The sequence below is a fragment of the Vicia villosa genome, linkage group LG7 (assembly GCF_029867415.1).
Source record: "Vicia villosa cultivar HV-30 ecotype Madison, WI linkage group LG7, Vvil1.0, whole genome shotgun sequence".
Lineage (NCBI taxonomy): Eukaryota > Viridiplantae > Streptophyta > Magnoliopsida > Fabales > Fabaceae > Vicia > Vicia villosa.
In genome coordinates this window covers 46,202,609-46,227,138 of record NC_081186.1, presented here as the reverse complement: position 1 = coordinate 46,227,138, position 24,530 = coordinate 46,202,609, and the positions used below count along the sequence as shown (strand labels likewise).

General features: G+C 33.7%; 2 protein-coding genes across 2 annotated transcripts; both read left to right on the top strand.

The window, feature by feature from the left end:
* The first annotated feature begins 891 nt into the window (after nt 1-891).
* Nucleotides 892-7,349, top strand: LOC131618974 (uncharacterized). The gene is made up of 8 exons (XM_058890121.1): nt 892-962; nt 5,796-5,931; nt 6,066-6,333; nt 6,425-6,515; nt 6,589-6,716; nt 6,789-6,882; nt 6,980-7,118; nt 7,209-7,349. The coding sequence occupies exons 1-8, from the start codon at nt 892-894 to the stop codon at nt 7,347-7,349; spliced, it is 1,068 nt and encodes a 355-aa protein (XP_058746104.1).
* An 11,204-nt stretch (nt 7,350-18,553) lies between these two features.
* On the top strand, nt 18,554-23,474 carry LOC131618973 (uncharacterized). Its single transcript, XM_058890120.1, has 8 exons — nt 18,554-18,942; nt 19,065-19,291; nt 20,579-20,809; nt 20,912-21,271; nt 21,702-21,920; nt 22,018-22,596; nt 22,786-22,875; nt 22,957-23,474. Exons 1-8 carry the CDS (start codon nt 18,554-18,556, stop codon nt 23,472-23,474), a joined length of 2,613 nt encoding a protein of 870 aa, XP_058746103.1.
* Nucleotides 23,475-24,530: the final 1,056 nt, after the last annotated feature.

Below are 24,530 nucleotides of genomic sequence, written 5' to 3'. Positions count from 1 at the left end.
TTCTCACAGTTGAAGCACTTCACCTTGCTTTTGTCAAAGTCCTTCTTCTTGTTCTGATTTCTGCCAAAGCCTCCTCCTTTTGAAGATTCAGCTTTGTCCTCACCCTTGTTCTTTCCACTCTTGGACCAGCTTGGCTTGCCTTTTCCTTTTCTTCTGAAATCCTTCTGATTTCCTTCTTTCTTGCAGGTCTGAACTTGAAGGGCTTGTTGAATTGATCTCTCAGAACTTCTATCAAACACCAGGAGTTCATGTGCTTCTAGTGAATTTTGCAATTCTTCGATCTTCATTGTTTTCACATCCTTTGCTTCTTGGATAGCTACAACTATGAAATCGAACTTTTGACTCAAAGATCTCAGTACCTTTTCTACTACCATTTGATCTGTAATATTTTCCCCACAGGTTTTCATTTGATTTACAATGGCAATTAGCTTCGAGAAGTAGTCACTTACTTTTTGATCTTCCTCCATCTGCATCATCTCATACTTTCTTCTGTAGGATTGCAGCTTCACTTGTTTTACCTTTTCTCCACCATTGTAATAGCTTTCTAAGATGTCCCACGCTTCTTTGGATCTTGTTGCTTTTGATATCTTCTCGAAGTGTTGATTATCGACATTCTGCTGGATGTAAAACAAGGCTTTACAGTCTTATTTCTTGGCTTCTTTGAATGCATTTCTCTGTGCATCGGTTGGATTTACTACCAAATCCTCGTAGCCACTCTGCACAATATCACTCACTTCTTGTGCTCCAAACAGAGATCTCATCAGTGCACTCCATCGATCCCAGTTCTTGCTATCAAGAACCAAAATATTTGATCCAAGACCGTTGCTATTCATCTTTTCTGACCATAATCTATCACTTCACAGTATCCCTGATATCGAAACCAGGCTCTAGATGCCAATTGTTAGAACACAGATTTGTGTTGAAGAGATTATGCGCAGCAATAAGAGTTGGGAGAGAGTGAGGTAATAGAGAAAAGTCTCAAAGCTTTTATTAACAAGAGTAACCAGTTTATTTACATAATATTGGCTATTTATAAGTGACATACACACCTGCCAGCTAGGATAACTAACCAATAGTAGCTTAACTAAAACAAAGGAAAATATACAGTTTTGAATTAATCTCAACAATTGGTTAATTCGGATATGCATATCCGAAATATTTCAATATTTTAAATTTGATGTATCAAATTTTATTAACACACAAATTAAAACACAAACTAAATAAAATAAAGATGATAAACCGTATATTCAACCAAAAATAAAAAATACATCGTAAAATAAAAGAATATTAATATTCCAAATATGTCATTGGTAAATTAACCGATCAATTAAATGCTACTATATATATTAACACACAAACTAAATAAAATAAAAGAGATAAACCGTACATTCAACCAAAAATACGTCGTAAAATAAAAGAATATTAATATTCCAAATATGTAATTGGTAAATTAATCGATTAATTAAATGTTAATATATATATATATATATATATATATATATATATATATATATATATATATATATATATATATATATATATATATATATATATATATATATATATATATATATATATATATATATATATATATATATATATATTATAAAATAATATATATTTCTTTTATTTTATTTTATTAAATAGATATGTTGATTAAAATAATATATATTTAATTATATATTTTAATTAATACAAATAATTATACTATTATTAATACAATTGATTCTCCTTGATTTATGTTTTCTGTATCAGATAATATTTCGGAAATGTATTTCCGAAATATTTCAAGGGGCTGAATTCGGAAGTGCATTTTCGAAAACACTTTTTTTTTTTTTTAAAAATATGATTTTGGACATGCATCTCCGAAAATACATTTTTTTTTAAATAAAGTGTTTTCGGAACTGCACTTTCGAAATCAACTTATTTTTTAGAAAAAAAATGACTTCGGAGATACATTTCTGAAATATAAAAATATTTTGGAAATTTCACCGCTGATATAAAAAAATTTAGGTTTATAAAGAAATTGTCAAGAACTTTTCATGTATAGTATAAGGGCCCATTATTTGCTTTTAAAATTTGGGTCGTTTTCTAGATTGAAAGTTGAAACTCACTTCTTTAGAAATTCATTCTCACATTGAATTTGAATGTTAATTCAAACATGATTGATGTTTTAGTATACAATTTGGATCAATAGTTAGTGTATATTATCATGCACAAATCTTAAAAGTGGTAATCTAAAACTATTTATGATTAAAAATCATTTTTTTGAAAAATTTTGAATTAAAAAAAGGAAGAAAAATAGAAGACACTTTCATGTATGTATACCCATCACTAAATTAAATTCGTATGTTTATTTATTAAATTTTAATATTAGCCAAATACAAATGCATATCTTGTCAAATGTCTTCTTCAAACTTTCTTTCTTTTGTGGTTTTGGCACAGTGGTCATGGAGGCAATGTTTATATAAATTTAAATGAACTGACCCCATGGTTTAAATTTCAATGTATAGAAAGAAAGCTAAAGAAAATAGTATATATAACTACAAATATAGAAAGGTATAGAACGTGGGTCGAAACAGACAAATCGGTTTGTCCATTGTGGTAACACTTTCCCTTAATTTCTCAATTAAGTGATTAAATTAAATTAAAGTGGTCTCTAAATTAAATTGAGGTAGTTAATACAATAATGTAGTACTTATTACAAATATCTATGTTTCTTATGTTTACTTGTACCCCAAGAAATTACAAATATCTATGTTTCTTATGTTTACTTGTACCCAAAAAAACATGAAACTCACCAATTGTTAGTTGGTTCAGTGGTGATTAGCACTGAACTTGATAGAGAGGACTACGGTTTGATCCCCGCAACTGTGATCGGGAGGGAGCTGAACTCACTTGAGGCCAGAGCTGGACCATTTTTATTTTAAAACCGACATAAACTGCACCACGATATTTTAAAACCGAGGCCAGAGCTGACTTTTATTTTAAAACCGACATAAACTACACCACGATATTTTACTCATAATTAATAGATGTGTACAAATAATGCATATATTATTCATAGATTATGATATTATTACTCGTTTCTAATTAAAATGTTACTCGAAACAATTTAAATATTACTCGTACGAGACTTATGCACCGTGCATAAGGATATACCTTATGCATATCAACCTGACCCGCCCGGATGCATAAGGGAAACAGTACATGTAGCTGAAAATTTTCAAAGATAGCAACCCTCAAATTTATGTGGGCTCACTAATTGGTGAAGTTCTTAACTTCTTCCATTGACTTCAATTTTTAGTACATAAAAATCAAATGATGGAAAACTTCTACCTAACTTTAAATATATCAAATATTATACTTCTTTAAATATCAATAAAAACCAATGCCCCAAAAACCAGCATATATTGCGTATATGGTGTCACGTATGCTTGATGCTGTTCACTAGTCAGATAGAAATGGTTACTCACCCAACATTTAATTAATTTTGTTTAGGTTTCTTGAAGTAAAGGAAACTAAGGTATCTTAAAAATAAGTTGTTATGAGTTTTGTGTTTGATATATATCAAAATCAAGAAGAATTAAAAATGTAGCATTGAAGGAAATGATGACCAGAATAGTCTTTGGTAGGGAGGAAAAATTGAATGCTAAATCTTAGGTTTATGTTACCAGCCGACAAAGGATTATGGCATAGTTTTGGTTTGAAGATTATAGGAAGGATGAGTAATGGTACATTATGTTTGGCAGATAGGTACATAAGGATATATATATATATATAGAGAGAGAGAGAGAGAGACATTGCTTAAGGAAAATAATAGGTATGTATATTCTAACTAGATGTATTCAAATCAAAATAGATTTATATAAAAATTGATCTTTAAAAAAATTGAATACTATTTAATTTGTTTGGATTTTCATTTGTGAAAATCATTCCAATCAAATTAGATTTGAGATTTTTTAAATAAAAAAATATTTAAATTTAATATATGTACAGTTAGATCTTGATCTATGGATAATCCAGTTGTGATAATGTGAATGTCACTTTTTCTTGACTGCATGGCATCATTATCCCAATCACATGTTAGAAATTTTCAAAGTGTATGTTTAGATATATTTGAGTAACAGGCGGTTAATTGTATTAAACTTCTAGACTTCAAATATCAATATTGTTTTGTTAGGATTATTTTGCTTGTTTATTTGTGAAGAAAGAGGCGCATGCGCATTTTTTTACTAACCCACTTGAAGGATCGATACTTAGGTCAACAGATATTCTAGTATATATATGGTGGGTAGGAAGGAAAGATGTTTGTGTGGATTGAAGTTTCTCCATTGGTGAAATTGAGGGCTAATGATTTTACTGTGGGATAAACAGCTCTCAAATTTATTTCAAATAAAGTAGTCAAACATGAAAAAGCATGTTCCAACATTCAACAAATTTTTTTGTTATTTATCTTTGACACTTTTGATTTTTTAACATTGGAAGCGGTTAATCTTTTAAAGAGAATTCAAAAACTTGAATAACAATATTATATCTCTTAAACCTGTGAATATAAATTTTAAGATGATTGGTTCGCAATTAAAAAGGAGTAGCTGCACATATGTGTTTTTATTTCTTTTTATTTTTTATTTTAAAAATAGAAGATTATAGAAGGAATTAGTAATGGTACATTGCTTGGTAGATATGTACACAAGGAGAGAGACACACGTTGCTTAAAGAATGGCTAGATACGATGTTTTTTAAATAGAGGTCTTTAAAACCAAACTGATTCATATAAAAATTACGAGTCGATTAAAAAAACAAGAAAACTCCCAAAATATTAAATACTATTGAATTCGTTTCTAAAAACCTTTCTAAAACTATCGCAAAACCGCAAAAAGTTAGATTTAAGACATTTTTTCAAATCCAATCTAAAACAAACCTAGTTGTTTTTAATATTTATTATTAATATAATTTATTATATTAATTTATTATTTATTAATAAATAATGTGTTTTAATCTATTATCTATTATAAAACTATAAAAATCTAAATACTTGGAAAACACGATTATGTCCACTCAAAAATTAATTTTAACTAATCATAAAAGGACAAATAAGTCATTTCTCAAAATACTTGCACCACATTAGTTTCGTATTTATTGTTGCTGACATGTCGATGTCGTCACCATATTTTTTTGATATATTTTTTATTTATTTTATTCCTTCCATTTATTAACACAATAAAACATTTATTCCAATTAGTTTTAAAATTCAAATTTAAATTAATTCATAATTACCTATGGCAAGCCTATTTATGTAGGTTAATTGCTTTGGGTTGAAATACGAAACATCACGTAGCAATTCTCCATGTTCTACAACTTTCCATATTAACACAATAAAATATTTATTCCAATTAGTTTTAAAATTCAAATTTAAATTAATTTAATAATTACCTATGGCAAGGCTATTTATGTAGGTTAATTGCTTTGGGTTGGAATACGGAGCATTACATAGCAATTCTCCATGTTTTACAACTTCCCATAAACCCTAAATTATTTTTGATTTCTGATTTCGAAACCTTACATATATCCATGGAATTCTCTTCCCTTCCACTAACCGGTGCTCCTTTACATCCATTGAATTCGAAAAAAGGTTGTGGCTTTGCATTTGATATTTTCTTTCATCCGTATTCATCATTTCTGAAATCCGATTCTGCTTTATGTTTTATTCAAATCCTATTATGTGTTTCATCGGTATTCACTTCTTTGCAACATTAACCTGGATTATTTTTGTTTCTTTTGATGGCAAACAGAAGCATATTTGGAATGTCTCGCCCTACTGAAGCTGTTAAAGATATCAATGATTCCAAAGATTTATGGAAAATTGCTGTTAGATGCAAGCATATGTGGACTGTAACCAGTGCTTCAAACAAGGAGCACATAGAGATGGTATTAGTTGATTCAAAGTTGTGTATGTTTGTTACTGATAACATCTGCAAATTTTATAATTTATAACATTTAATTCTGATAACATCTGCAAAATTGCTAATTTCTAACGTTGTTAAATAAATTATGGTTTTCAGCTGGATTTGATTCAAGCTATTGTGCCATCTTATTTGGTTCCGAAATTCAAGATGCAGTTGGCAATTGGAAGTTCATACGTTATGCAGAATTTCAAAGTCTCGAATAATGACTTCTCTTTTAGGTCTACAAAGCATATTTGCAAATTGGTTTTCTGTGGATCTACTTCTGTGAAAAAAATGGACATTGACAACATTCCTTCAAACTACTTAAACATACTTGGTTTCGATGCAATAGTTGAAGGAAAGTTTCAGTCTAATTTGTTAGTTGGTGAGTTATACCCAAATACTAATTTTTAATGTATCTTAACTTTGGTGTACATGAATATTATGTTTGATCACAATCATTATCTATTTTGTAGATGTCATTGGAGGAGTTACTGAGATTTCTCAATCCCAAATAATACCTGACAATAACAAGAGCAAAGTGGTTTTCACATTGACTGACATGAGGTCTTTATTGTATAATATCGCATTTTGCAAAATCATGTTTATATTTTATTAATAGATTTTTTTTTGGATGCAGCAAAAGCTCTGTTCAATGTACTCTATGGGGTCAACTTGTTGTCCAACTCTATAAATATTATACAAATAACAAGGATGATGGCAATATTGTTGTTTTACTTATTAATGCAAGAATTAAGGAAGCACAAGGTATCAAATTTTTGATTGGTCTTAATAACCATCCAAAACATTGTGCTGATGAGTGATTAAATAACTTTTCAGGAGCTTATCCATTGAATGTATCCAACGCATGGAGTGGCACAAGATTATTGATAAATGATGTTAGCGTTAGTGAGATAAACGAGCTTAAAGAAAGGTATAAGTTTTAAATACTCCTGTGTTATTGCAATGTTTTATTTTACACATTTATCTCATCTTTTGATTCATCTATCTTTCTTTTATGTGTTAACAAGTCTGAAGAATGAATTACCATTGTTGTCTTCTTCGAGTCTGCAAGTGGATGTCACGCAGAACTCACAGTTCTCAGAATTCGATAAGTTTGTGTGGAAAGCTCAAATTTTGAGTCTGGAAGAAATTGCAATTCTTCGTGATGTAAGAGTTATGAATTAATCTACTTTTTAAATTTACAATAAATATGTCTAAATATTGTATTTAATTTAGTTGTAACTATTAATCCTTCAGGAGACAACCTGTGTCACCATTGCAACATTGGAAAAATTTGAATGTGGGCAGTCAGGATGGTTTTATGATGAATGTACTAGAAGTGTCTCTTTAAAGGATGGAAAACTGATGTGTTATTCCAAACATGTGTCTGCAGTGTGAATACAAGATTACACTCAAAGATGTTTTTGATTCATGGCAAACTCAATAAGCATTCAAACAACAAAGCGGGAGCAGAAAACTCAAAGAAAAAGCAAGCATTGATCACTCATGACAGAACAGGTTGATCTATTATGCATATAGGTCGACTCAACACAAGCAAAACAAGAAGAATGCAGAAAAGCAGCAGTTAGGTCGACCTACTGTCAACCCTGGTCGACCTAAAATGGACAAAAATCCATATACTTCTGCTAGGTCGACTCACACACCATCTAGGTCGACCTAAATTGATGAAATTTACATATCAGTCTGCTAGGTCGACCTACACAACAACTAGGTCGACCTAATCTGAGAAAATGTCCCCAGAATGCATCTGAAGAGGATTCTGGTCGACCTACTCCTTAAACAGGTCGACCTAACTGGGAGCAAAAATCTGCAAGCTCTGCTAGATCGACCTAAACACTACAAGAGGTCGACCTAACTGATCAAGAATGCCAAAAATTCTGTTTCTGTCATCTCCAACTGTTAAGCTATCATATATATTATCAAAGGTTCAATTATTCAATGCAACACCAACGACTGAAAGATACACAAAGGCTTCTCATCTTCGTTCTTCGTCATCTCCAACGCAATTACACATAATCATTCTTGCGTTGAGGGTTAGTGATCGAGTTCGATAACGTCCATGGAACGGAATTGAAGATTCCTAGTGGGTGAAGATTTGTGGGGTTTTTGGTGAATAAAATCTGCGGGTTTTGTCCTCCAAGATAGGTGTTTCTTGGGGGGTTTTATCAAGAGGTTTCATCGAGGATCCGGCTGAGTGTGAAGATTGAAGAACAAGGGTTCGAGGGAATTGAAGACACTGCAGAAAGGGATCAAAGTGAAGCTCTTGGATAACCTTGATCTGACTCAAGATTAAGGGGGGAGAAGATTCAAAGGATCGACATAATTGGTTTATGGTTTATCGCTTTGTTATCTTCTTTGTATATACTACTTTCAACATTAATGAAAGATTACCCAATTTCAGTTTGGAATTGGGGGCGGACGTAGTCGTAGCGAGGACGATCGACGAACTGCCTAAACAAATATCGTGTTCTTGTCGCTTTTACTTTTTCATTTACGTTCTGTTCATATTTGGTTATAATAGCAAATTGATCAACGATTCGAGTGTTAAGATTGTGAATTAAGAACTTATATAAACATCACAATCCATCACATATTGAATCACCGTCAATTTGATCATTATCACCAAGTGTTTGTATATTTGTTTCTATCACTTTTACTGCATTGCAAACATTGTCCATCATACAAGAAGTTAATCTGATTTTCAATAAGAGCAACGCTTTGATTCTGCAACGTATACTCTTATCACTTACCTCAAGTTTTTGACTGGTTTTAAACACATATACAATCGTTTCGATAGTGGTTCGGAATAGACGCAAGTCGATTCAGAATCACTTCCGCTGAAAAGTCGTTTAACTCCGTAAAACTGTGAACGATCTATTCACCCCCCCTCTAGATCCTAAGGCCAGCGTCTAACAAGTGACATCAAGAGCTCTGGTTTATTCCGTGCTACGTGAAACACTTATTGGAAAGATGGCTTCCGGACCTAAAGGGGCTCACAATAGAGCTCCAGTTTTCAACGGTGAAAACTATGGCTATTGGAAGGATTGTATGTGTGTCCACATCAATGCAATTGATAGGAACATCTGGACAGCTATTGTCAATGGTCCCTTTCAGATCACCATGACAAATGCAGCTGGTGCAGTTGTTCCAAAACCAAAAAATACTTGGGATGCTGAAGATGAAAAGAGATATGCATACGATTGGAAAGCGAGAAACATTCTAATCTCAGCTCTAGGAGTTGATGAATACTATCGCGTTTCCCATTGTAGATCAGCTAAAGCTATGTGGGACACATTGCAAGTTGCCCACGAGGGAACGAATGATGTCAAACTAGCTAGGATCAATATGTTAACTCAAGAGTTCGAACTCTTCCACATGGAAGATGGTGAATCCATCGAAAACATGCAGAAGAGATTCGTTCACCTGAAAAATCGGTTAAATTCTCTTGATAGACCTGTTTCCAATGCAGTTGCTACTAACAAAATCTTAAGATGCTTGAACAGGGAATGGCAACCCAAGGTTACAACAATAAAGGAAGCAAATGATCTAAACACCTTAGACATTACCACTCTCTTTGGTAAACTAGAGGAACATGAACAACACCTTAAATGCCTTGACATGCATGAGAAAAGGGCAAAGAAAGAAAAGAACATGGAGAAAGAGGTAGAGAAGAAGTCAATAGCTCTAAAAGCTTCAAGCTCCAAGACCTCAAGACAAGAGCCAAAGGATAGTGATACAAGTGATGACGAAGACTCCGATGATGAGGAAATGGGACTGTTTGTGCGAAGATACAACAAATATCTAAAGAAAAATGGAGCAAAACATTCTGATAAAGGCTTGATCAACTATAGAAAGCAATCAAACAAGTTCAAACAAGATGACGACAACAAAGGAAAAATCAAAGGCCTTTGCTTCAATTGTGGGAAAGCCGGTCACTACAAACCGGATTGTCCATACCTTAAGAAGGAAAAAGAGAAGAACCAAAGCAAAGGTCATAACAAATCTAAAAGAGCCTACATAGCATGGGAAAGTGATTCATCTAGTGAAAGCTCATCAAGCGATGAAGAAGAATCAGCAAACCTATGTTTCATGGCTCATCAACACAAGAAAAAGAAAGCTGTAAGTCATCTTAAACCTGAACTCGTAGATAAGGTATCTCATTCTCAACTAAAACTTGCTTTTGAAGAATTACATAGAGATGCAATTAAAGCTTTCAAACTTTTGGCCTCAAATAAGAAAATATTTTCATATCTTGAATCAAAAGTTGAGAAAACCGAAAAGGATATGGAAGCTTTAAAACAATCTATGCTAGACATTCAAAAGGATAAAGTTGAAATAGATCCTACATCATGGTTTGGTTGTGAGACATGTCACATTTGGCAAAAAGAAGTAAGAGATCTAAAAGCCAAGTTAGACAAGGCTCTACAACCAAAAGTGACTTTTGCCGTTGATCCAAATAAGTTCAAAAGATCGTATACTCCTTTATATAGTAAATACACTTTTGTACCAAAAGTATCAACTAGCAAAACACCATATTCTCATCATATTACCTGTCATTATTGTTGCAAAAAGGGACATACCATTGAAAAATGCAAATTTAGGAGAATTTTAGTTCCTAAAGGAGTATTTCAATGGTTGCCTAAGTGCAACAATGTCTGTACTCACCATCTAGGACTCAATGAAGATTGGGGACCGTCCACTCTAAATTAATCTTTGCAGGAAAAGTGTCTTGACATCGCCAAAAGGTGGTGGTCTCTTGATAGCTGATGCTCAAGACACATAAAAGGAAGACATATCACTTTTGGTATGTCATCTATGAAGAACTATTCTTGGCAAAGGAAATGCAGGTGACCTGGCCACCACAAATGTATAAGATACATCACAAATACAGTTAACCCGAAAAACACAAAAGATGCATTACTTGATGTGCAATTGGCAAGTTGCTTTGCAAAGAAATTTTAAACCTATTCTAAGCAGAATATTGTTTGGGACCATGTCCCGCATCCGGGAGAACATCAAGTAATCGATACTAGATGAGTTTTTCGCAAAAATCAAGCAATCAAGCTATGAAACATTCTATCAAGACAATTCATCATCAAATCTAGGAGTATGGCACACTAACAAGAGGACTTCACACAATGATGACAAAACACCTACACATTGAGAAAGCGGTAACATGTTTATTGTTCACTTCCAAAAATTTTATTGATTCTATAATATGCTATCAATTATCATGCTTATAGTGACTTCAAGTATGCTTACCCATATATCTCAATTACATATGTGTTCATCATCTCCACTCATAACATATCATAATTTGGGCATACAAGCAAGCAACTAAGCATAAATTCATCATATAGCAACATCTCTAAGTCATTTCAAACATTTTGAAGCAATTTAGGTCGACCTACCTTGTATCTGAGTCGACCTACAGAAGAAAAATTTCAGCAGAAACTAAAATTGTCCAGTTACGTCGACCTACCCACTCTTTAGGTCGACCTAAATTGGTTATTTTTCTCACTACCTCTGTTAGGTCGACCAGACCCTCATTTAGGTCGACCTACTGGTTCAAAAATTTCCAATTTTGGGTCTGTTGGTCGACCCGACCCATCCCCATTCATTCATAATCATTCCTTTTTTCTTTCCCACTCATTCTCATATCATTGTGTACGGCCAACCCTAATTCCTCAAAGTTCAAAGAGTGTCAAAAATCATCCCTCTCACACAAATCATCTTCAACCATGCCTCCAAAATCAAGAAAAGGAAAGGAAATTGCTTCTAGTTCATCATCTCAACCGGTAAGTGCTCTTGTTCATCCTGATTGTAGGGAAAATTTTGAGAATTGGCAGATGAAAAGAAAAATTGTTAAGCAATATACCTATGATCCAAATCTTGTCAAAAACATGCATATCCCCGATGTCGCTGCTTTGATTGAACATCAAAATATTCATCCCTTAGTGCAATGTGATACTCCGTACTGTGAAAATACCGTTAGGGCTTTCTATGCAGGATTTACAAAAGGGGATGGTTGTAATTTCCGTTTCAAAATGGGCTCTAGGTCGCATGTTGTTGACAAACGGGCTTGGATTAGTATCTTTGGTCTGAAAATTGTAGGTGATGAATTCTGTATGGTAGACGGGGATGTACCGGGAAACTATGACCATGAGGCCTACATGAAGACTATCCTCAAAGACCCTTCCGTTTTCGACAGACCTAATGAAACAATAACAGCCGGTCATCTGAAGCGAGATCCTAGGCTCTTAAATTGGGTAATCTCAAGAATCATTCGACCAAGGGCAGGAGGGTATTCAAGAATTGAAAGGAATGAAGTTGTGCTCATGTATCTGCTGCAAAATAGAACGCGTATACATTGGCCTCACTTCCTAGCTGCTAAGTTTCATGAGGTCCAACAGAAAACTACAGCCCTGTGTTATGGATCAATCATTCAAACAATTTTCAATCACTTCGGCATGCGACTTGATCACTTACACTACACTCGCATACATCAATCTCAAGAATTCTCACAAACCACCTTGACTCTTATGGGATACCATTGGAATCCAGTTAGGAAAACCTACTATCTCATTCAAAAGGGAACAGGGAAGGTTATCTACAACTATGATGATCCCACGGAGTTTGGAAACAATGCAGGAAATGAAGAAGAAGGACTTGATCAAGACAATGCAAATGATGATGATCATCACATGGAAGATGTTGCACAAGATACAGATGCAAATTGGAGATATGTTCCTTCACAACAAGAGGATATCCCTTGGGGATACACGGCTCCGACTCCGCCAGATCAAACCAACATCATTTCCATGTTAGAAAATATGCAGCTCCTTCAACAACAACACTTCAACACACAACAGCTTCAATTCCAACAAATGCAACAGCTCCAACAAGATCGCTATGAAGAACAACAACAACAATATCAATCGTTGTACAACTTGATTCAAGACCACAAAAGCGATTTTGAGACTTTTGCCTCCAACTCGACTCTAAGACAGAATCAGTTTGAGGAAACGGCATTGCATCGTCATGCCAACATAAGTCAAAGCTTCAATACTCTAAACCACTCCGTGCTTGATCTGTTGGAACAAGTTGAAGAAGACCGTCCTCAAATATTTCAAAGAGGAAGAGGAAGACGGGGAAGGCGTTAGGATGCATATCTTTTCATTTCATCATATCATTACATCTCATTCCATCACTGTCATGAATATTCTAAGTACTTAGTTTAGTTTTCTTTAAAATGTGTCTGAATATTATGTGTGCTTGATTGTAACATTCAAAGTTTTCTTTGGATATTATGTCACCTCTACTTGCTTCTGTTAATGATTATGTATGTTGTAGTGTTCTTTTAAACATCTTTAGATCTTATGGTTTCACTGTATACATTTTATCTATTACACTATGAATGCTAGTGTTTCCTGTTTGATTATTTTTTATATGTTTCTCTCGTTACTCTTCTATTTTCGTTGTATATCTTTTTGATGTTGTCAAAGGGGGAGATAGATGCTGAGTGTACGGGGGAGCTTTGTTGAGAGATTACCTTGTTGAGAAATAGATGCTGAGTGTACGGGGGAGCTTTGTTGAGAGATAAACGCTGAGTTTGCTGAGTATTTGTCACTTACTACCAAAGCCTCGACTACTGGTTTGCCATCATCAAAAAGGGGGAGAATGTGAATACAAGATTACACTCAAAGATGTTTTTGATTCATGGCAAACTCAATAAGCATTCAAACAACAAAGCGGGAGCAGAAAACTCAAAGAAAAAGCAAGCATTGATCACTCATGACAGAACAGGTTGATCTATTATGCATATAGGTCGACTCAACATAAGCAAAACAAGAAGAATGCAGAAAAGCAGCAGTTAGGTCGACCTACTGTCAACCCTGGTCGACCTAAAATGGAGAAAAATCCATATACTTCTGCTAGGTCGACTCACACACCATCTAGGTCGACCTAAATTGATGAAATTTACATATCAGTCTGCTAGGTCGACCTACACAACAACTAGGTCGACCTAATCTGAGAAAATGTCCCCAGAATGCATCTGAAGAGGATTCTGGTCGACCTACTCCTTAAACAGGTCGACCTAACTGGGAGCAAAAATCTGCAAGCTCTGCTAGGTCGACCTAAGCACTACAAGAGGTCGACCTAACTAATCAAGAATGCCAAAAATTCTGTTTCTGTCATCTCCAACTGTTAAGCTATCATATATATTATCAAAGGTTCAATTATTCAATGCAACACCAACGACTGAAAGATACACAAAGGCTTCTCATCTTCGTTCTTCGTCATCTCCAACGCAATTACACATAATCATTCTTGCGTTGAGGGTTAGTGATCGAGTTCGATAACGTCCATGGAACGGAATTGAAGATTCCTAGTGGGTGAAGATTTGTGGGGTTTTTGGTGAATAAAATCTGCGGGTTTTGTCCTCCAAGATAGGTGTTTCTTGGGGGGTTTTATCAAGAGGTTTCATCGAGGATCCGGCTGAGTGTGAAGATTGAAGAACAAGGGTTCGAGGGAATTGAAGACACTGCAGAAAGGGATCAAAGTGAAGCTCTTGGATAACCTTGATCTGACTCAAGATTAAGGGGGAAGAAGATTCAAAGGATCGACATAATTGGTTTATGGTTTATCGCTTTGTTATCTTCTTTGTATATACTACTTTCAACATTAATGAAAGATTACCCAATTTTAGTTTGGAATTGGGGGCAGACGTAGTCGTAGCGAGGACGATCGACGAACTGCCTAAACAAATATCGTGTTCTTGTCGCTTTTACTTTTTCATTTACGTTCTGTTCATATTTGGTTATAATAGCAAATTGATCAACGATTCGAGTGTTAAGATTGTGAATTAAGAACTTATATAAACATCACAATCCATCACATATTGAATCACCATCAATTTGATCATTATCACCAAGTATTTGTATATTTGTTTCTATCACTTTTACTGCATTGCAAACATTGTCCATCATACAAGAAGTTAATCTGATTTTCAATAAGAGCAACGCTTTGATTCTGCAACGTATACTCTTATCACTTACCTCAAGTTTTTGACTGGTTTTAAACACATATACAATCGTTTCGATAGTGGTTCGGAATAGACGCGAGTCGATTCAGAATCACTTCCGCTGAAAAGTCGTTTAACTCCGTAAAACTGTGAACGATCTATTCACCCCCCCTCTAGATCCTAAGGCCAGCGTCTAACATGCAGAGCCTGTTCCAAGGTATTATGTAGTTCATGATTATCTTTCCAAACTATTTTGTACTTCTGAACATGTACATACTTATAGTATTGTTATATTTGTTATAGGTTTAGGCTTGATGTCTTGGCTTCCGACGGTAAATTCAAGTATAAGTTTATTTTTTGGGACGTTGATTGGAAAGTCTGCTCTTCAAATGAAAACAGAATTGACCAAGGTATACCTTTGTATTTTCTCAATATTAACCCATATTTAACCTATTGTTAACACATATTTTTGTCTATTCAGTCTGGAGAATATGATCCACTTGAATTCCCTTACGAACTTGATTCAATCCTCAAAAAGGAGTTGGCTATAAGAGCAGTATTTTTGCCCAACAAGGCACATCTATCTGTAATTGCATTTAAACGTGACGAGGATATCCGTAAGAGGATAAGGGATAGCTTCAAAACTGAGGAGGTATTACATTTAAACTTATTTGATGTATACCTGATTTAAGTATATGTTATTAACGATTATCATAATTTGCAGCATACTTCAAAGCTTCAAACTCCGGATCAATTGTCACAGGAGGACTTGCTAACTATTTCTGTTAGTTTTTACTCCAATACAATGTACATGTTGCTATAGCTTTATGTTCATTTATAGTAATACTGATAATTGTTTTCCATGATATTTGCAGGAGTCCATATCTGCATCTGCTGATATGATCCTACAGATGGTAATTCAGCCCTTACTCCATCAAAAAGGTCTCTAACTGATGCAGTCGATGATTTAGAGAGTGTCCAACTGTCTTCCACCAAGCTTACAAAGGATATAAAGATGGAAAAATAATAACCTGCAACAGTTTTAGGGGTTTTATCGTTTTTCAGTTTTTGATAGACTTTATGTATTTCTTGGTGTTGTTTGCTTCTTTTGTTACTTTGGGCAACTTATCATTAATCAAAAACAATTATCTTTATCATGCTATAAATTTATATTTATATGTCACTTTGATATCTTCAATTTTAAGGGAGTTATCAGTTAAACTTTTAAGTTTACGCATGTCATACTATACTGCATCCATCAACCTTCCAATTACCATATCAATTATAGAATCTGCAACTATTTGTTCAACGTTAATTATTCAGTAACAATTTAAAAATATCATAACACATTATAATCAATGTATAATAGACTAAATCAAACATTTCGATATAAAAATGTTTCATATTCTCATTATATTCATGTTGTGACTGTTTGTGAATTTGAACAATAACTTTAATAACATCATGAGCAGGTACCTTTCTTTACATTAATTTGAATTACATTCCTTATGCTCATGATGTTAACCTTTGCGTTATCAGACTGTTATTCTCTTTGCAGGTAGCATATATGGTCTTTAGGTTAAGTAATAGTATTGTGGATATTCATGACTTATGCCAAGATGCTTTGATAAAGTTCTTCCTTAACCTTTAAGAGCATTCCAGTTTTCATTTGAGAACATCTGTTAAAATTAATTTAAAAAATCAAAATACAATTAAATCAAACATTCTTAGATAACCTTTTTTTATAACTGTGAGATGAATGAATATTGGATATGATGATGATCAGCTTACCCTCCCAAGGCTGAGCTTGACATCTTCGAATTTTTGAGAGTGAAGAGTAAATAATTGTTCCAACTTATAACAAGCACACAATGAACTTCTGATATATATAACTATTTTTAAATAGACAAATATGGACATGCAATGGTTATTTATGAAGATGGTTAAACTAGGGAAGTTGATTTGATATCACATAGCCTACTAATGATGAAAATCTTTCCATCATACCTATTCTGCCTGCATTGTATAATGTGTCACATGTTGCAAGCTATGCTACTATTAATCATTATTGTTCACATTATTCCTTTTCTTTTGAGTTTCCATATTTAATGCATTATAGGTTGGTTTAATTACATCGTAACTAAATACCTCTTAAAACATCATTGCATCGTGTGAAACAATGCATTGGTAGAACAACAATCAGTATCCTAAGTGAATTAAATCTCTAACTATTAATAAAAGGGTTTTAAAATGAGGTATTATATTATGTAGTACATTGTATGATATTATGCCACCATAAATACTGCGTTTTTACCAACAAACCTTTCAAATTATAACAACATAATATTTAATATAACTTTACATGCTATTTTAATATATTGAATTGTGTTAATAGCATAATGTGATAAGTAATGCAAAGCAGTTATCAGAGATTAATTTTAGAAGTTATGAACGATAAAAACATTGACAGGAAAAATGTTGCAGCCATGGCAAGGAAAAAAAGGAAGAAACTTCTCAAAGACAGAAGGATGAAAAGGATCAGAGTTGATGAAAATCTAATGAACCACAACTCTTTTTCCTATTTGTACAACCCTCCATCCAGAAACTTTCTGAGAACTCCACTATCTAATATTACATCTAAAGTCATTCAAGAGAGAAACCAGAAACTTACAAATTATGCAAGTGGAACGATTACTTCGTCTGAAAAAAGATTGAACATCGGTGTTAATGAAGTTGTGTCATCGAAGATCTTGAAGAGGAGAAGTTTGGAGAATGAAAATTGTCCTTCTTCACCAGGAACTAAAATCCCAACACCAACCTCTACACCAGTAGGATGCAAATCAAACATTACTTTTGAGACATTATCCCCACAGCAAAAATCGGCATTAGCACGTAAGAGAAGGAAGAAAATTATTCAACATAAGAATTCTCATACAAATAGTAATGTTCACAGTATGTTCATTATTAATGGTGGACATGTCTTACTCAATTCACCTGACAGCTTCAACACACGTACACCTCAGAGTTGTATTACGTCCACCATGCACAGTCAAATATATGATAATGCATTTACACATGGCAATGGAGACGCGTGTACAAGAAAAAACAGATGAATGGTTCCTTTATTCAAGAGATGACTACCAATTTATTGAATAATTTTTCAAACTTTGAACAGGGACAAGCATCTACTTTGACAAAAAATATTCCTACCAGTACAATTGCTAACAATGAAGGTAATGAATCATTTGAAGAAGATTCAACTGATGAATCCCTCACTGACAATTCGTGCGAATTCATAAATGAAAATCCAGACTATGACACCAGTTCAACTATCGATGATGAAGAAGACTATCGAACCATTTATACACCGCAGAGTTGTATTAATGAATGCATGTATCATTTTTTATTTAATTGTTTCCTTTTTATATTTGGTATTGCAAATATTGATTATTATAAACAGTCTGTAATATTAATATGTAGAATGTTCTATTTTCTTTATATAGGTTAATTGGATATTGGGGATCCTTCAATTGAATGCACTCACTGTGGAGCACTTATGTGGTATCAAGAGAAAACTGACAAACGGAAGCATAGTGCAGTTCCTAAGTTCCAATTGTGTTGTGGAAATGGTAAAGTTGTGCTGCCACTTTTGAAAACACCACCAATGTTGCTCAAGAATCTTTTGTCGGATAACAATAATGAACATTCTACAAATTATCAGCAGAATTGCAGGCTATATAACATCATGTTTGCCTTTACGTCTCCTGGAATGAAATTTGACAACAGATACAATACTGGAAGAGGTCCACCCAACATGAGAATTCATGGGCAGTCTTGCCATAGGATTGGGAGCATGATGCCTTTGAACGGAGAAACCCCAAAATTTGCCCAGCTTTATATCTACGACACTGATAATGAGATTCATCATAGGATGCAAGGCGTAGGGTAATAATTCTGATAACAATTTACCTCCTTATATTATTTTGTATACTGTCTTTGTTTATTTATTTTATGAAATACTGTCTTACTTTAGTCATGCTTATGATTTGTTTTATATGTCATTGCAGTAACAATCCAAATATAATACCAAACACTGTTAGTAGGTTGAAACTTATGCTTGATGAATTCAACACACATGCTAAGTCTTTCAGAATGGCAGCAAATGGGTTAAAGGATTATGCGGTACCTGACCTCAAACTGAAATTAATAGCTGATAGATCAAAAGATGGAAGAATTTACAACCAACCTACCGTGTCTGAGGTTGCTGCACTAATAGTTGGTGATGTTGATACAGGTTCTAAAAGAGATATTATCCTTGAGAGACAAAGTGGAAGGCTAAAAAGAATTAGCGAATTTCATCCAAGTTATCTTGCGTTACAATATCCACTTCTCTTTCCATATGGAGAAGATGGTTTTAGACTTGGTGTTCTATATAGGGAAACAAATCCAAAAAAAAAGGGAAGATGAATAAACTCACCATTCGAGAATGGATGAATTTTAGGATTCAGACAAGGAAGGATGAAGCACATACACTTTTGAGGTCAAGGAGGTTGTTTCAACAGTTTTTGGTTGATGGATTCACTATGATGGAGTCACAAAGATTGAATTACATACGCAAGCACCAAAAAAATTGAGAGTTTCGAAGTACTCAAATTTATCTGGCTTAGAACAACAAACAACCATGCAAGGAGCAAACAAAGGCAAAAGAGTGGTTTTACCGTCAACTTATGTTGGAAGTCGGAGATACATGGAACAACTATACTTTGATGGAATGGCAATTTGTAGTCAAATTGTGTTTCCTGATCTTTTTGTCACCTTCACATGCAATCCAAATTAGCCTGAAGTTAAAAGGGTGCTTAGCACAATGAATTTGCAAACTCAAGATCGTCCTGACATTATCGCAAGAATATTTAAAATAAAGTTGGATGAGATGTTGTGTGATTTAACAAAGAAGCATGTCTTAGGCCGTGTTGTAGCATGTAAGAGACATGAATTAAGTTTGATTTACTTATCTTAATATTTACCTATATTAATTATTTTATATTAATTATTTTATATTAATAATTTGTTACTAATTTTAATTATTTCAGATATATATACACCATTGAGTTCCAAAAAAGAGGTTTACCACATGCACATATTCTTCTTTTCATGCATCAATCAAGCAAATATCCCACTCCAGATGACATAAACAAAATCATTTCAGCCGAAATACCAGCCGAAGATGACGATAGGCAATTGTATAACTTGGTCAAGACACATATGATTCATGGACCATGTGGTTTGGCAAATAGGTCTTCACCTTGCATGAAAAATGGTAAGTGCTCCAAATTCTTTCCCAAACCATTCCAGCCTCAAACCATTGTAGATCAAGAAGGATATCCCATGTATAGAAGAAGAGATTCTGGAAATACAGTTGTGAAAAAGAAAGTTGTTCTTGATAATAGATATGTCGTTCCTTACAATCCATATCTGTTGAAGAAATATCAAGCTCACATCAATATGGAGTGATGTAACCAAGGCACTTCCGTTAAGTACTTATTCAAGTATATTAACAAAGGGTATGATCGAATAAGTGCAGTTGTTGTTGAAACTGACATAAATGGAACTTCAATTGTAAGAAATGTAGATGAAATCAAGCAATACCTAGATTGTAGATATGTCTCCCCGGCTGAAGCATGTTGGAGGATTTTTTCATTTCCGATTCATGGGAGATCACCTTCGGTAGAAAGGTTGTATTTTCATCTTGAAGGCGAAAATCCAGTTTACTATACTGATCATGAACTGATAGATGAAGTTCTTGACAAACCAAGTGTGAAGGAATCCATGTTCACAGCTTGGATGGAAGCAAACAAGACATATGAAGAGGGAAGGAATTTAACATACTCTGCTTTTCTTTCCAATTTTGTTTAAGATAAAAGATATCGACGATGGAAACCACGTAAAAGAGGTCGTACCATTGGACGACTAATTTGGGTTCCTCCAAGTACCGGTGAGTTGTATTATCTTAGAATGATGCTTATGGTTGTAAAGGGACCAACATGCTATGAGGATATAAAAAAGGTCGGTGGAATTGTTCGTGAAAGTTATAGAGATGCTTGCTTCGAAATGGGATTTCTTAATGATGACAAGGAATATGTTGCAGCCATAAATGAGGCGAAGGATTGGGGTTCCGGATACTTTTTGAGAAAGTTATTTGTCACTATGCTACTATCCGGTACAATTGATAGGCCACGACATGTTTGGGAAAAAACTTGGAGGATTTTATCCGACGGTATTCTTTATCAACAAAGAGAAGCTACAAATAGAAAAGTTATGTTCTTTTTATCTAATAGATTTAAATACATTAATATATTTACCATATTCATGTTGTACTTATATTTTGAACTGTTATATGCAATTCCAATCAATTAAATAAGACATTTATGGACCAAAGGTTTATTTATGTATGCATCTGAATGTAAATCATGTTACCTTATGTGTTTTTAAAAGAAGCATAATTCTCATATCTCAAATAGTAATCTATTTCGTGGACCTGCTGTATTTTCGTGGTATTTGAATTAACATGATTCCAGAACTGCAAATCAAGTTGTATCTACTTTGTGTTAACAATCATATCAGATTATATAAAGTGCATGTTAGTGTTCATATTGTAAAAACATTCTAACTTTATAATAGATATTAATTTCTATGTTTATTTATAGACATGCAGTTGTCAACCACTAAGTTGAAAAATTTGACACTAATAGAAATTGAGAATATGATGCAACTGAATCGAAGAAGTTTGCATGAATTTAAGGACATGCCTTATCCAGATTCGTATGTCACACGACATGTCGGCAACAGACTGATTTATGACGAACATGATTACAATGCCGATAATGAACGTGAAAAATTCCAGAATTTATTTGCTGCCCTAACAGGTTTATTTACATAACTGTTATATGATGTTGTGAGACAATATGATATATGATGGCTTTTTATGTTCAATACTTAATTTTGTTTATGTTAAATGTATAGATGAACAACGTTCAATCTTTGAACAAATTATGGAAGCTGTGAACAAACAAAAGGGAGGGGTGTTTTTTTTACATGGCTATGGAGGCACCGGAAAAACTTACATGTGGAGAACATTATCAAGTGCAATCCGTTCTAAGAAAAAAATAGTTCTTACTGTTGCTTCAAGTGGGATAGCTTCGTTGTTATTGCCAGGGGGTAGAACTGCCCATTCAAAGTTCAAAATTCCCGTGCCAACACTTGACAACTCTACTTGCAATATTGACAAAGACACCGAACATTCGGAGTTATTTGAAGCAACGAATGTCATTATATGGGATGAAGCACTTATGGCCCATAAAAACTGTTTTGAGGCATTAGATAAAACTCTTAAAGATGTGATGAGCAAAAAAGGTCTTGCAAATACAATATTTGGCGGAAAGGTTGTTGTTTTCGAAGGAGATTTCCGCCAAATTCTTCCAGTTGTTCCAAGAGCAGGCCGTTCTGATATCGTACATGCTTCCATCTGTTCTTCTTATGTATGGGACTATTGTCAGGTTCTAACACTAACAAAAAACATGAGACTTCAGCATGGAAGAGATGGTATAACTTCTAATGAACTTGCATAATTCTCCAAGTGGATATTAGATGTTGGGGATGGTAAAATTAGTGAACCAAATGATGGATTGGCTGACATAGAAATTCCTCATGAACTCTTAATATCCAAGTTTGAGGATCCTATAAAATCTATAGTGTAAAGTACTTATCCCAATTTGCTGGAAAATTTTCAAGATGTACAATATTTACAAGGAAAAGCAATACTTGCCTCAACCATTGAAGTTGTGGAAAAAATCAATCATTATGTGTTGGACATGATACCAGGTATACTATACATAAAAAATCCATTATTTCACATTGATTTTACAAACGTATAAAGATTTATATATTTTTTTCAATATGTAGGAGAAGAGAAAGAGTATTTGAGTTTCGATTCAATTGATAGAACCGATACAAGTTATACTGAAGCTTATGAAGTTCTCACACCAGAATTTCTTAGTAAACTTAGAACATCAGGTCTACCAAATCATAGGATCAGATTGAAGGTTGGAACTCCAATAATGTTAATGAGGAATTTGGACCAAAGTGAAGGATTGTGCAATGGAACAAGATTAATTGTTACAAGGTTGGCAAATCATGTAATTGAGGCAAAAATAATGTCTGGCAAGAACATAGGTAACATGTTTTACATTCCTCGCATGTCAGTGTCACCGTCTGAGTCACCTTGGCCATTTAAGCTAATTAGGAGACAATTTCCAATCATTGTCTCCTACGCAATGACCATTAATAAATCCCAAGGCCAGTCGCTCGATAGCGTCGGATTGTATTTGCCTACACCTGTTTTTAGCCATGGCCAATTGTATGTGGCAATTTCAAGGGTTACAACAAAAGGTGGTCTAAAAATCTTAATTCATGACAACTAGAATGCCCCGTCTTCTACCACCACAAATGTTGTATACAAGGAGGTTTTCCAATCACTCTGTTAGTTGGTAAGTGCAATCAACTATTCAATTGCATACTTAAATTTTAATTACTCATTATTATCTAATTGTATATAGTAAAATTGCAGATACATATCCTGGAATGAATATCAAGTGGTACTACGAAGACAACACCATGAACATTCATTTATTGTTTTACATTATTAGTATTTTGATTGTTATCGCATTAGTGACATGTACTATTTTCTTCAAATTGACATCTACTTTTGTTGTATTATGTTATGTTTTCATTGATATGTACGAAGGATTTTTACAAGTCAATTCTAGAACCATGTTATATGAATACAGACAAGACCCGTGCGGTAGCACGGGTTTCTTACTAGTATTATTTAATAATTTCACCACCAGTATTTGGTTTATTAGATCGACTAATTCAATTTGAAGTCACCTATGACATGACATCAAGTGATTTTAACCCCTTTCTAATTGTAATTACAGTGATTAAACTGTGATCTTCTCTATTAAATTCAACCTCAATCACTACTGGACCAACTAACATTTTATATTTTAGACATAATCAATCATTTTTATTTTCTAATAAATAAGTGATAATTAATAACTCTTTTTAATGATACAAGAAATTTGTAGATCAAAATCCAATTCATAAAGAATTTGGCCAAAACTACAACAAATTTTCATTTTAAAATATTTTCTCAATTCACCCCTAAGACACGAGGATTGCTCACAAAAAAATGAATTTGAAAGTGTGAGGGATTGGTTTAAAATTTAGAATCATCAGAGTCAATTTTGGGTTCAAGGTTTGAACCATAGTATAAGATTTTATGTTTTTTTTTCTTCTGGTTATCCATTACGTGTTAGGCTCATTTGCAAAGGTAGCATTGAAACCTATGAGTTGGCATCTTTTTAAAGTTGCCACGTCATTAAAATTCAACAAAATTATTTGTTTGAATTAGTTTTGTTTTCATGTAAAATTAAAAATAAATATTTATAAATTGGATTAGAATGTATAATGCATCG